This window comes from Cetorhinus maximus, chromosome 2 (assembly GCF_964194155.1).
Source record: "Cetorhinus maximus chromosome 2, sCetMax3.hap1.1, whole genome shotgun sequence".
Classification (NCBI taxonomy): domain Eukaryota; kingdom Metazoa; phylum Chordata; class Chondrichthyes; order Lamniformes; family Cetorhinidae; genus Cetorhinus; species Cetorhinus maximus.
The window spans coordinates 44,609,844-44,625,017 of NC_135880.1; the positions used below are offsets into that span (position 1 = coordinate 44,609,844).

General features: G+C 41.6%; 1 protein-coding gene across 2 annotated transcripts in view; it reads left to right on the top strand.

The window, feature by feature from the left end:
* The window catches only part of mrps27 (mitochondrial ribosomal protein S27), a 107,087-nt gene that overhangs the window by 18,329 nt on the left and 73,584 nt on the right, over positions 1 to 15,174 (top strand). For both annotated transcript variants that reach the window (XM_078564235.1, XM_078564243.1), the window contains exon 4: positions 24 to 82. In XM_078564235.1, coding sequence (XP_078420361.1) covers positions 24 to 82 — 59 coding nt within the window. The remainder of the gene's footprint in view (positions 1 to 23; positions 83 to 15,174) is intronic.

Below are 15,174 nucleotides of genomic sequence, written 5' to 3' on the forward strand. Positions count from 1 at the left end.
GCACATTTGTTTTATTCCTGTAGTTTATCGACAACATTTCTTCAAGAGAAGAAGTTGAGCAGGCTGAATACTATCTTTACAAGTAAGTACATTTTGCCTGATCTCCCAAGTCTTTTTGCAGAGAGCAATACTGTGAACAAACAATACTTTTTTCTGTTCCATGCGCACCGGTCTGGTTCTGGGCTGCACATTCTATGTAACGGAATATCAACCTCAGCTGTCATGAAAGGAAGTATCAAAATCTTCATTTCATTTTCCCTTCATAATTTTAATGTTTTCTTTTGCATTTCTCCACCACCACCAAGCCTTACCACTAACTATCTGCTACACAGTGAGGAAAATTTCAAATTGCTTGGTTGGCAGTTAAATATTTTCAATGACTAATTTACAATATAGGAAAAATTGTATGGTCTAAATATTGAGCACAGTACGACTGCAGCAATTCTCTACCCTGTCCAGTTTTTTTGACTTGTATTAATAGTGAAAGGTGCAGAAGTGATTGTGTAATTGGCCTATGTTAGTTCTACTGTTCGTCTCAGTGTTACATGATTTGTGTTGCACTCATTGGGGAAGGGTAGTTTGCTTACTTTGTTCCCTGGTACCTACCGCTGATTGCATATTTCTCAAAGAAGCTACAAGCAGTGTCTTGGTCAGTCAGGAATTATATGATTAGTCGCTTCAACTCACCTTTTGGAAAGGTTCTTCCAGCTGCAGGTGGAACGAACATGCGCTGAATGACCAAGCTCTGGCTCATGTCATTTGTTTGTGATTGTCCAGCCTCTCTGCGACTGGGATGGTATACTGGTAGTCACTCCTTAAAACTTACCTCTTGACCAAACTTTTGGTTGCCTGTCCACATATCTCATTATGCAGCACAGTGTCGAAAATTATCTCATAACATTCCTGTAAAGTGCCTTGGGATGTTTTTACTACGTTAAAGGTGCTGCAGGCAGGTGTTGATGTGGTTTGTTATTTTCTTTTGTAACCTTTTCCCAAGGTGTAAATCTGATAGGGAATTTGGGAGAAACTTTTTTACTCAAAGCGTGTGGAACTCACTACAACGTGGAGCAGCTGAGGGAAATAGCATAGATTATGGGAAAGCTAGAAAACATGTGAAGGAGAAAGGGATAGAAGCATGGTTATTAGGGCTCAATGAAGAGTGTCGGAGGAGGTTCACGTGGATCATAAACACTGGCATGGACCAATTAGGCCGAATAGGTGTTCTGTGCTGTAGATTCTACATAATGTTGAGAATGTGTAGTGAATAAGGTAAATTAGCTTAAAAATAGAAAACCTTTATTTTTTTGTGTTGTTTATCTTTACAATCTAGAGCTGAAATTACATTTATAAATTTGTACTTTGGAGACATTTAGCGGAAGAGACTGCAATCAGGAAGGAATCAGGACGAGACTTTGCAGAGTCAGGCCAAGCTCACTGAGATGAAAGTCACCCACTTCAAATATCTGCTGCTCATGCCTCAGATATTAGATCAGAAACTTAGAAAACTCCTAAAAACACAGACAACTGTACTTTATCGAAAAACTTGAAGTCCCTTTGCTGATTACTGCGATTTGGCATCACTGCTTCTGGCCAATGCAATACCAAAGTTAGGAATAATTCAGGCTGACACTTGGCAGACAAAATGGCAAGAAATAATTTTCCTTGTGTTGATGAGCACAAAAATTCACCAACTAAAATTTATGATGAAAAGCCCACTCTCAAAATGTTGCTTTTATGACATGAACGAAACCCAACGACATTTGCAAAAATAGTTTCAACCAGGAAACTCATCAACACACTGAAAAGTCCCTTGTAAGATCCTTTGCTGATGAGTATGTAAATACTGTCAGAAATCATTTTAGATTTGTGGCACTCTTCTGTCACTATTCTCTGACTCAGAGAATTTAATAACACACAGGTTTTTAGAATTTTCAACCGCCGCACAAAAACTAGCAAAATCCCGACAGGAGATGCAGCGCCAATATTAGAAATTAAAAATTGAAATGCATGGGCTAAAGATTGATTTACAATACACCAGTAACTTTTGACCTTGTGAGAAAGTTAGTTAATCTAACAGCAATATAATATTGTTTGAAGATTTCAGGACAAGTTGAGAAGGATATTAAAAAGGTACATGGGAATCGTTGGCTTTATAAAAAGAGGCATAGAGTACAAAAGAAAGGAAATTATGCTAATCCTTTTTAAAACACTGGTTATGCCCCAGGTGGAATATGGCCAATCCCATGTGACACGCTTTAGGGAGGTTGTCAAGATCTTGGAGAGGGTACAGAAGAGACTTGCTAGAAAGGTACCAGAGATGCAGGACTTCAGTTATGTGGTGAGATTAGAGAAGCTGTGACTGTTCTTCTCAGAGCAGAGAAGATTTGATGAAGATATAAGAGAGATGTTCAAAATCATGAAGGGTTTTGAGAGGTAAATAGGGGGAACTGTTTCCAGTGATGAAGGGCTGGATTTTCACCTAATCGGAATGACTCAGGAGCCCTTTAAAAATGATGGCCGAGTCCCAATTCCAGGATTCCTGACCCCATTCCTGGGCCGTCTGGTTTTCGGGAGTGCCTTTTAAGGGTGTGGGCTGATTGGGGTCAAAAGCCTGCACCTGGCACCGCTGACCTGGCCAGCTCCATTGCAGAGCTAGATATGTCCTACTCTTCTGCAATTTTCATGGAGTCAGGCCAGGTTTTTAAAGAGTCGTGGTCCATGGCCCCTCAAGAGTTGTGAGCCATAGTCTGCGTGAGGGGACCTTTTAAAAGATCAAAAGATCATTATGCCAAGTTATGCCATCCAAATAATCCCTATAGTCCTTCGTGCTCCCATGCAAAGATATGCCCCTCCACCTACCCCCTATGGTTCCTCATGCCCCCAATGCCAAGCTATGCCACTCCATCCACCCTTTATGCCCCCTATGTCAAGTTATGTTCCTTCAGCCACCTCCTATGGCCCCTCAGGCCCCCATGTCAAGCTATGGCACTTCCATGCCCATTCACCCACTATACACTGTATAGACCAATAAAATGTGTAAAATAAAGCTTTAAAAAGGTCGTTCATTTATTATTTTCCGCTATGTTAAAATGTTATTTCACGACAGGGGTGTAAAGGTGTAAATCATCTAGACCCTTTAAGTATCAATGACAGAAACTGGAAGCCTGTGAAACCTTTTAACCTTGTGTAAATAAACATTGTGAAATTGACAGCGGAGATCAGAGAGCCAGAGCTGTCAATCAAGCAATATTTTCTCTGGGGCTCAGGTGTTTCAACAAGAGTAATGGATTTCTGGGCTCTTTAGCCAAGAATACACAATAACTCAAGGTTTCGAGGCTTGCAGTTTCTGTTATTGACAATCTAATCTTGAAATATATCATAAAAAGCAGTGGATCTTAAATATTCTGTATTAATTTTCAAAGCATGTTCTGATATATTCAGATATAGACATACACACATATATATTATACATAAAAAAGGTATATATATGTATATACTCATTTGTATTGGTTCACAAGTGAAGTGTCACCTGGAATCTGAAATCTAGACTTTAAAGGATCTGGATGATTGACACTTTTATTGCCCTGTTGTAGAAATGACTTTTTTTTAACATAGTGGAAAGTAATGAATGAATTACTTTTTAAAAGCTTTCTTTAATGCATCCTGTTGTCACTATAGGGTTTATTGGTTCTGTACAGTGCATAATGGGCATGGGAGTGCCAAAGCCTGGCATGAGAGACCATAGGGGTTGGTTGGTGGAACATGAGGTGGCACGGATGGGGCGTGGGGAATAAGGACTGGAGGGCCTTTGTTTTTATTTTAACTGGGATGAAATCCCACAGCACCGAGGTGGCCTTTCAAACAGTATGTCTCGGCAGCCCCTGTGGCTGCCTCTGACCCCTTTCCCGGGTCAGCTGGCCCGACTCCAGTCCGCACCAACCCCTGGCAATGACGTTCCAGCCTTTGCAGGTACTTTCTCCCAAAGTGGGTGGGTCGAGCCAGGAATTTGTTCGAATTATGCTACCTGCCTCAGTGGTGAAAATCTAGCCCAAAAAATCGGTAAGGAGAGCAGCCTCCTGTGCTGTAGCATTCTACGTTCCAATGAATTGCTTTAAAACTACAGAAGCTTTAAAACCATGTAAGTTTTTAAGACTATACTTTTGCAATATATCAAACTGTAGAATGTGTGCACTGTATATATCAATGGACTTTTTAAAAGGCATTGGCACTTTCTAACAAATAAGGGAACATACAGCAACTATTTATTTGTTAGACCTTACCAAGTACCAAGAGGCATCTCAGAGCACACGAGTAACAAATGGAGATTCATTGCTTTAAGTTTGCAGCTATCATTGGTTCAGGAAAAAAATGTCCCTAGCTTTTATTTCAGCTTCATGACTTCATTTTCAGTAATCTCATCCATTGTGAAAGACTAGTTCTGAAACCCACAATCACTAAGTGAGATATATGACCCTCTTAAAATTATGAAAATATACAAGCAAATAATCAAATTTCAAACACTTGGTTGTAGATACATTGAAATTAATCAAGCCAGTATGTTGCTCACAAGCTATTTAACATTGTACTCAACACACTGAAACAGAGCCAGACTGACCTACCAGCATCATAAGAGCAGTCTGCAAAATGGTCGTATATTTTCACATGGGAAGTGCAGTCTCAACTTACACTAGGTATTCATTTCTGAGTTCTTTCTAGGGTTGAAGAGTGTAGTAAAGGTAAGGGATGAATTGCCTTGTGTGGTACTGACTGTATGTGTCTTGCATTGTACATTGCTTTCTAAAAACGCTACCTCTATCCCACACTTCTCTACACATTTTTGGGGTCTTTTTTTTAGACAAGGGAGTTTTATTTGTCCCCGGGCTGTTTTTTTTAAATAAAATGAGATTGGCTTAGCATTTCAGATGGTAGCTGTTCAATACATTGAGCAGCACAGACTGACTTAAGAAGAGATTCAGAAACTAAAAGCTTCAGGACTAAAAATGTTCCAGCATTTGATCGTTGTACCATTGGATGGTTTACCTTAGCAAATCAGCAAAATGACACTGGTAATCTTCCAGTAGTGACTTTATGTAAAACATTTGGAATAAAGCATTAGTATGACAAAGGATTTAACTGGTGCGATGCAAGGTCTAAGAGAGGTGTTGGAACATTTACTCGTATTTACATGGCTGTTTCCCAACTGGCAAGGAGAAATGATTAGTAGATATCTTTAAAGTACTATACTTTAATCTGCAGTCGGGCATATTATGAAGCAAAAAGCTGTGCTTGCTGATAACCTATAATCCTTCTATCAGAACATTGTGAAATTTCTGAAATCTTGGTATTAAAGCAGTTTTGATGCTTGCAACCGATATGAATCAGACTCCATTGAAGCTGCATTAGCACTTAGCAGAGTGCTGGAGGAAATTTCATCACTGAGTCACCATAGCAACCACTCACCCCATCAGTCTGCTCAGCGTACTTAGCCTATCATAATTTCAGATTCCAGGTGACACTTCACTTGTGAACCAATACAAATATATATATATATATACCTTTTTTATGTATATTATATTTGTGTGTATGTCTATATCTGAATATATCAGAATATGCTTTGAAAATCAATACAGAATATTTAAGATCCACTGCTTTTTATGATATATTTCAAGATTAGATTTGTTAGGCTTTCTGTAGATTGAGAATCCATGTTACAGCTACCAGTAATATCACTATTACAGGCTTCCAATGTATATTGCATGGCTGCTGATGAGTTACAAGGCAGTATTTTGACAATATTTCCTATGTTCAGCTCTGGACATACTGAGCAAAATAATTTTGTCTTAGTTTTATATTGGAGTTTTATGATACATCTGAAAATCATGACCTGGTTCCTCCTCTTCATTCTTGCCTTCTGGCAGCTTCCTGTCTCCATAGTGTTCTTCCTAGCTTAGAGGCTGTGGCCTGTTGCATCAATCAGTTGTCAGACCAAGGTTCATTGGTTAAAATTGCTGGTGTGAAGATTCTCCTCTTTCTGTCTCATACATTTGGTTCTTCCTGCTTGAAAACGAGTGAGATTGATCACACTTATTTACTTCAGTATAGAGGTCCTGAACTCATTGCTACCGAAGCTGTGGTGTTAGATTTCTTCCGGTTATAATTTGTTGCAAATTCTAGGCCCCCCATGTATGGGGTATATTTTCAATCACTTTCTATTTTCAAAATGTACAGAAATCACTAAAAGCTAGTGGACAGGTACAAAAAAAGTCATTTAAAAGGCTAATGGAATGGTAGCCTTTATCTCAAGGCGGGTAAATGACAAAACAAGGTGAAGGGCTGAATGGCCGACTCCTGGTCACATATTCCCAATCTCGCTGCAAATAACAAACGGGGGAAGTCATCTTCCACTCCCCTTGCATTGTCTTGAGCTGGTCAACCAACACCACAGTCTCCTCTGAAAGGAAATTGAAGTTAATTGTTCTGTAAGTGCAGTGATCTCACAATCTACATGCAGTGGTTACTCCAACCACCCAACCATCCCTCACACTCCTGCTCACCTTGATGCAACTACACATATCAACCAAAGGAAAGTTTGAAATGGGAGCCTTTACTCTCAACTATCCCTTACCTAACCTGAGAATTATCGATGGCCTCAGTGGTGAGCTGGTGAAATGTCCCATTTCTGACATTAATAGTCACATATATAAAAAATCCTGAGCAAAAGGAGAGTCCAAATATTTGTTAACTGAATCAGAGCTGGTACTCCAGAAGTAGTGCTGGAAACTTGACTGTTTATTGTTGCTGTTTTTATTGCACTTGTAGGTTTAAGCAACTCTAAGAAGAATATTACGGCCAAAAACACAGCTTATCTGTTCATTCGTCACATTTATTGTTTGTGGGGTGTGGCTGCTACATTTCCCTGTGTTTCAGAAGTAATTCATCCTGTGAAGCACTGAGATATTTCAGAATGTAAGGTTTTTATGATCATTTGGAGGCTTATGAGCCATGTCTTGTGTAAGACTTGAAAGACATTGCCATTAAAAAAATTGAAAGAAACCATGTTCTCATTGTCCTATTGACTAATTCAGATTTTTAAATATTTGTTCAAGGGACATTAGCAAGGCCAGCGTTTATTGCCCATCCCTAATTGCCCTTGAGAAGGTGGTGGTGTGCTACCTCCTTGAACCACAGAAGTCCATACAGTGTAGGCCCGACTGGACCCAGCCTGAGGCCCGAGCACCTCCCCACCCTCCGAAGTATGACAGCACACGCACACACACAAACCCCTCCCCTAACCCCCGCCCCAAGGACCAGCACAGTGCTGATATAGTCATTCAGCCATTGAACTGAGCAGGAACCAGAAGTTGCATATATTAAGGGGTGCAATACAAAAAAGGGACTTAACTTCCAAGCTCCCCAGTGTTGGATTGAGGCAGGGTACCCCAAAGATACGCTGGGGAATCCTCTTCGGAAGTTCCCAGATAAGGTTTGCATGGCAATTGCCCAGAAGTGCAAACATCCCCTGGGGCAATTGCCCTACACTGGGAAAAATCTGAAAATGCAATTGAAATTGTAAACTTCAGATGGATCTGACTGTGTTACATCAATAATTACCCAGAAAAAGAGAAGAATTAAAATCACTTCTAGCTTCTGGGTAACTATTGTACAGACCTACACCAACCCGCCCATGGGATTCCCCTCACATGCCTGACCCCCCCCCACCCATCTGACTATCTCCCCCACCCCCAGGGTACTCCCCACAATGACCTCCCCACCCCCACGTGTCTCCCTTCACACCTTGACTTACCCGTCCATGGCGTTTCCCCCCTTCCCCCCCCCACCCGCATGGGACCCTTCCCCCTGGTGGGTCTGACTCTCACCTACAGCACTCCGCTCCCAAAGGCCCGACTGGACCCAGCCCGAGGCCCGAGCATCTCCCCACCCTCCGAGGCCTGACACCCTCCTCCCCCAACCCTCCGCAAGCACCAGCACCAACCCCCCACCACCACCCCCACCCTCCTCTTTCTCCCACCTGCCCTTGGGGCCCCTCTGCCCTGAGGCCCAATCTCCCCCGCACCCCCTGCTGAGTTGCAATTCTCCCCCTCCACTCCGAGGAACTTCAGGCACATAATCTTCTATCCTTAATATATTCACTGACTTTTTGAAACAGCTCACTGGGTAGTGATCAGGAGTGAGATCCCTGGTACTTTTCTCCCCCCACTTCCTTAGTTAAGGAATTCTGAGACCAGTAGTAGTGCCCTATTTCTCTCCTGGGCTGAGATCAGCTAATTCAGCAAAGCTGAGATGTTCATTGTCTGTCTATGAGTACCACACTGTTTATTCATTTGATTAAAGCAGCAGAGAAGCTGAGACAGCACTTCCCTTCCTAAATAAGCTCAGGAACTCTCTTTCCACACATATGGGGAAAGGTATTTTGGGAAGAAAATACATTAGTAAAAGGCACATTCCTTCTGGAGGGAAATGTACAGCCGTATTTATACTGCAGTTAATGCTGTTGAGAACTGCAGCTGATGCATCTCTTCCAACCGGCTGCAGCCTGTTTATGCCACCTTACTCTGGCCACAAATAGTCTATCTAGGAGGTAGCACTGTGGTTGTATGCAAATAACACAGAATTTCTCTTCCATATGGATCGAATTTATATATTTACAGCACACATGTAGGCCTCTCAATACTCAAATCGACAACAGATGAGTTTAAAAATTGCCCACGTGGTCTGAGGGACACCCTGAGCACGTTTAGACAAGGGTTGATGTTGCACTGGGGTTGATGTCAAATCCTCACAGTGCGTCTCTGCCTCCTCCAACAGGCTTAGCATCGTTCTCTCCAGGGCCAAGCTTGTTTCTGGTGCTGTATTGCAACATCAGTGTTGTGCGCATTATGGAAACCACTTGACAGCAGTGTTCTAGTTGAAATACACCCTTTTACCTCAAGGCTTATACTATAAAGTTGTGAGCCTTGTCTTCGATCCTTCATGCCATTTGCAAACCTTGATGACAATAACTTCAGATTGGGGTGGAGCAGAGGGAGTACATCAAAATTGTTCTCTACAGTATTTAAATTGCTAATGAGCTTAAGAACTTCCAATAATGTGCAATGCTTCCTGCAAATTTGGTACAGAATTGGTATATGTAAGGTATATTTTAACTATTTAACTCCCTTGTTCAATAATTTGCATTTTCAGCCTTCTTTCTCTCACTTTAGTAAAAATACTTTTGAGTTCTTCCCTTGCTCTCCCTGCCATAAAATTAATTTTGACCTTAAAATGAACTATTCTTAACATATTAGTGACTGGCTTATTGATGACAATAAGTCATGAATACATCATAAATAAAAATAATTAAAACTCCATTTCAGCTGTGGCACTCATTAATGAAGGAAAGTTAAAACTGATGATGGACCTGGATCTGCACCTTAAGTGCTGTAAACTGCAGGGCTATGGGCCGGGTGCAGGAAGGTGGGATTAGAAAGGGCACCTGGGTGTCCTCAGGCTGGCATGGACAAGATGGGCAGAATGGCCTCCTTCTGTGCTGTAACTTTTCTATGGTTCTATGGTTAAGAAATAGAGATGGTTTTAAGTAAGTTATATTTGTATTTCTGGGTGTTAAGAATGAGTTTTAGTTAAAGTTTAATTTGTATTTGTGTGTTAAGAAAGGGGGAACTTGAGTTTTGGTTTCACTTTAAAAGATGCATGCATCTTAATGAGATTTTACAACTCTTGAAGGGGAGTTAAAACAAGCAAAGTAGAAAAAAATTGGGCTGTTGCCTAGCAACAGGAGGCCCACAAAGAGAGACAGAGAGAAACAGAAAAGCGTTTCGAGTTCAGTTGGTCATTCTGCTCTAAGGTGAAGGGAGAGGTTTAAGTCTCTTTCTAGCTGACATGCTAGCAGACTGTTGAGGAAAATAAGTCTAAGAATCTTAGATATCTGAGTTTCTCTAAAGTTAAAATAACAGTGAATGTCAAGTGAGTTCTGGACCTCCATGAAGATACCAAGTTGTCAGCAATCTACTGGAGTGGGAACTGCAGGGAGCAGGCCTTAAAGGAATAACAGGAAAAGTCCCAAGAGGACAGTTAAGTCAAAGGACAAGGTCAGAAATCTGGAAAATGTCCTGTTAAGCGAAGTTAAAAGTAAGAAGCAGGGAGGAAGGATCCGAGCTTAAAGGGAGAAAGCTGCATGATGCAGACTTAAAGCAAAATAGGCTTGCGAGAAGCCAGAAGATTCAAGGAGACAGTTGAAGGTCTGTAACTCTTTACTATGGTCATGTGAAGCAGTGGTGTTCTGTTGGCATGGCTAAGCATTTGAGAGAGAGTGTGTGTGAAAGGAAGCTTGAATGCATATGGCGACCCAGGGGAGAGGAACATCGGAAGGCAAGTTTGAAACCCTGGAGGCAGACCCTCATGGAAGGCTTCTGAGAGAAAGCATGTTTCGGGGAAAATATTCCAAAGTGAGTTCTTCGAGAGTGGAGATTGGAAACCCTTGTGTGAAAGACGGTGTTCAGTGAGACCGGTTGGCTCACGGTGTGACAAGCAGCTGGGGGGAATTGATGAGAAATCCATAGCATCTGTCACTTGGTTTCTGACTGTGGTGTTCCTGACCACAGGTCACCTGTTGGTTTACATGGACTGTGTACTTGTTGGGAACATTAGAGTATAAGATAGCTTTTGTAACTTGTAATCTGTATATATGTCTGCAAAAATATAGTTGTGGGTGAAGGAATATTGTATATAGTTCATCTTTTTTTTATTCGTTTATGGGACGTGGACATCAAGGCCAGCATTTATTGCCCATCCCTAATTGCCCTTGTTCAGAGTGCATTTTAGAGTCAACCCCATTGCTGTGGGTCTGGAGTCACGTGTAGGCCAGACCAGGTAAGGACGGCAGATTTCCTTCCCTAAAGGCTATTAGTTTTTCTGACAATCGACAATTGTTCCATGGTCATTGTCAAACTTCTAATTCCAGATTTTTATTGGATTCAAATTCAAATTGGACCTGGGTCCCCTGAGCATTACCCTGGGACTCTGGATTACTAGTCCAGTGACAATACCACTATGCCACCACCTCCCCGGAGTTTTCTTGCTCAATAATATTTTATTCTTTTGTTAAAATTTCATCAGCTGACTTCTGTGACTCTGTTCAGTAGCCACTTTCTACGTTTCTAAACAGAAAACAAAAGTTAGGATCCATCAAGCCTGGTTCCACCCTGGGATCTGGCTTGTCCAGTAGTAACATCAGTTGGGATCATAACAATGATTACAGAATGAAATACTATTATTAAAAATCAGTGTTCAGGAGAAAAACATATTGCAGCTATTTAATCAAACATGTCCCTATTTCTGCAAACCTACCCCCTCCCCACCACACCCCTCAAAGAGTGCACCTGACTTCTAATATAAGAAATTACATTGCTGTTTTTCCTCAGGCTCATCCTATCCCCCTTCCCATGTCTCATCATTTGCTGCAATGCAGCACTCAAGAAAAAGAAACAGATGACTTCCTGTTACAATTTTTTAAAATTCATTCGTGAGATATGGATGTCACTGGCAAGGCCAGCATTTATTGCTCATCCCTAATTGCGCTGAGTGGCTTGCTACACTATTTCAGAAGGTGTTTAAGAATCAATCACATTACAGTGAATCTGGAGCAGCATATAGACCAGTAAGCATGGCAGAGCCCTTAAAGGACATCAGTGAACCAGATGTGTTTTTATGAAAATCCAGTAGTCATGGTTACCATTATTGATACCAGTATTTTATTCCAGATTTGCTTAGTTAGTCTAAATTTAAATTCCACAGCTGCCATTGTGGGATGTGGATGATGTCTCTGAATCAATAGTCCAGGCCTCAGGATTTCCAATCTAGAAACATAATCACTGTGTCACCATTACAATATTGTTCCAAAAGTTTTTTTTCATTCATTCAAGGGATGTAGGCGTTGCTGGCCAGGGCTGTATTTATTACCCATCTCTAATTGCCATTGAGAAAGTGGTGGTGAGCTGCCTCTTTGAACTGCTGTGGTGTGGTGTAGGTACACCCATATTGCTGTTAGGGAGGGAGTTAAGGATTTTGATTCAGCAACAGTGAAGGAATGGTGATATATTTCCAAGTCAGGATGGTGAGTGGCTTGGAGGGGAACTTCCAGGTGGTGGTGTTCCCATGTGTCTGCTGCCCTTGTCCTTCTAGATGGTTGTGGTCCTGGGTTTGGAAGGTGCTGTCTAAGGAGGCTTGAAGAGTTCCTACCATACACACTGCTGCCATTGTATGTCAGTGGAGGAGAGAATGAATGTTTGTGGATAGGGTGCCAATCAAGTGGGCTGCTTTGTCCTGGATGGTGTCAAGCTTCTTGAGTGTTGTTGGAGCTGCACTCATCCAGACAAGTGGATAGCATTCCATCACACTCCTGACTTGTGCCTTGTAGATGGTGGACAGGTTTTGGGGAGTCAGGAGGTGAGTTACTCACCACAGGATTCCTACCCTCTGACCTGCTGTTGTAGCCACAGTATTAATATGGCTAGTCCAGTTCAGTTTCTGGTCAGTGGTAACCCCAGGATACTTATAGTGAGGGATTCAGCGATGGTAATGCCATTGAATGTTAAGAGGCGATGGTTAGATTCTCTCTTGTTGGAGAGGGTCATTGCCTGGCACTTTGTGGTGCAAATGTTACTTGCCAGTTGTCAGCCCAAGCCTGGATATTGTCCAGGTCTTGCTGCATTTGGATATGGACTGCTTCAATATCTGAGAAGTCGCGAACGATGCTGAACATTGTGCAATCATCAGCGAACATCCCCACTTCTGACCTTATAATGAAAGGAAGGTCATTGATGAAGCAGCTAAAGATGGTTGGGCCTAGGACACTACCCTGAGGAACTCCTGCAGTTATGTCCTGGAACTGAGATGATTGACAGCAAATGACCACAACAATCTTGTTTTGTGCTAGGTATGACTCCAACCAGTGGAGAGTTTTCCCCCTAATTCCCATTGACTGCAGTTTTACTAGAACTCCTTGATGCCACACTCCGTCAAATGCTGCCTTGCTGTCAAGGGCAGTCACTCTCACCTCACCTCTGGAGTTCTGTTCTTTTGTTTGAACGAAGGCTGCAATGAAGTCAGGAGCTGAGTGGCTCTGGCGGAACCCAAACTGAGCGTCAGTGAGCAGGTAATTGCTATTGCTGCATTGTTGATGACTCCTTCCATCACTTTACTGATGATGGAGAGGAGAGTGAGGGGGCGGTAATTGGCTGGGTTGGATTTGTCCTGCTTTTTGTGTACATACCTGACTACAATTTGCCAGTGTTGTAGCTGTACTGGAACAGCTTGGCTCGGGGCCAGGGCATTGTATTGAAAAACAAAGTTGTACTACAAAGAATCTAGAAGGGTTTTTTTGATCAATGAGCTTGAGTATGGTTTTTCCTTATAGCTGCTTTGCATGCTGGTTGAGTACATCCTCTTCATTGAGTTGCTCAGTTATTTCTCCCCCAGCACTCTGCTCTGTATTTGGAATGAGACCCGATCCCTGAAAATCTGTATCCCCCCTTCAGAGCCAGAACTACCTTCCTACTGTCATGAACCAACTGTTGAAGCTAGCACACATATTTTATGGATTGTTCCTTGTGGCTGAATTAGCAAGGCTTTTATATTTCTTCTTGAGAGAAATACAGAGCAGCTGTTTGAAAAATGTTATAGCCTCTGTTGTTCTGGGACTCTCATTGAATGGCCAGGTTAATGGCCAGAGAAAGCAATATATAATTGCTCAGATCCACTGAGAACAATACATTCTGGAACCTACCAAGAAACAGGCTATTTTGGACCTGGTAATGTGTAATCAGACAGGATTAATTAAGACCTCGGAGGTCTTGTAGCACAGTAGTAGCATCCCAACTCTGGGCCAGAAGCTCTGGGTTCAAGTCCATGCCAGAACTTGTTGGCCACAGAAAGAGCATTCATAGTGTGGTTCAACAGGCTGATAATCAGCCCAGGAACCCTTTCAGCACCTCCCCACTATTCCCCAGAGGGAAAAGATATGTGTGTGAAGATATGCGAAAAGAAAAATTAAGTAAAAGGCATAATAAAAAGGCAAAAGTAATCATAACATGTTAGAATTTCATATTTAGTTTGAGAGTGAGAAATGTGGGCCTACAACTAGCGTCTTAAACTTAAATAAAGGCAATTACCAGGGTATGGAGACAGAGTTGGCTAAAATGGAATGGGTAAATAGGTTAAAAGGAAAGATGGTAGAGAAGCATTAGCAGACGTCTAAGGAGATACTTTGTAACTCTCAACAAAGATATATTCCATTGAGGAAGAAAGACTCTATAAGAAGGATGCACCATCCGTGCCTAACCATCAAGTTAAGGGTGGTATCAAATTGAAAGAAAAGGCATACAATGCTGTGAAGATTAGTGGTAGGCCAGAAGTTTGGGAACACTTTAGAAAACAGCAAATGATGACTAAAAAAAAATGAAGAAGGAGAAATTGGAATAAGAAAAACTAGCAAGAAATGTGAAAACAGACAGTGAAAGCTTCTACATGTAGAAGAAAGGAAAAGAGTAGCTAAAGTGAGCATTGTTTCCTTAGAGACTGGGGAATTACTAATGAGAAATGAGGAAGTGGCAGAGGCTTTGAACAAGTATTTTGTATCCAACTTCACAGTAGAAGACACAAAAAGAACCCGAAGAATAGTAGAAAATCAAGAGGCCAAAGGGGAGGAACTTAAAACAATCATTGTCACTGGAGAAAAAGTAATGGGAAAACTAATGGAACTTAACCTTGACAAGTCCCCTGGACCTGATTGCCTACATCCTAAGATCTTAAAAGAAGTGGCTGCAAAGATAATGGATGCAATGGTTGTATTCTTCCAAAACTCCCTAGATTCTGGAAAGGTCTCAGTAGATTGGAAAACTGCAAATGTAACACCTCTGTTCAAGAAAGGAGGGAGACAGAAAGCGGGAAGCTATAGGCCAGTTGGCCTTATGTTTGTCATTGGGAAAATTCTAGAATCCATTATTAAGTTGGTAATAGCAAGAAATTTAGAAAATGATAATACTATCAGGCAGGGTCAGCATGGTTTTTTTGAAAGGGAAATCAGGTTTGACTAATTTATTAGAGTTCTTTGAAGATGTAACAGACAGGATGGATAAAGGGGAACCAGTAGATGTAGTA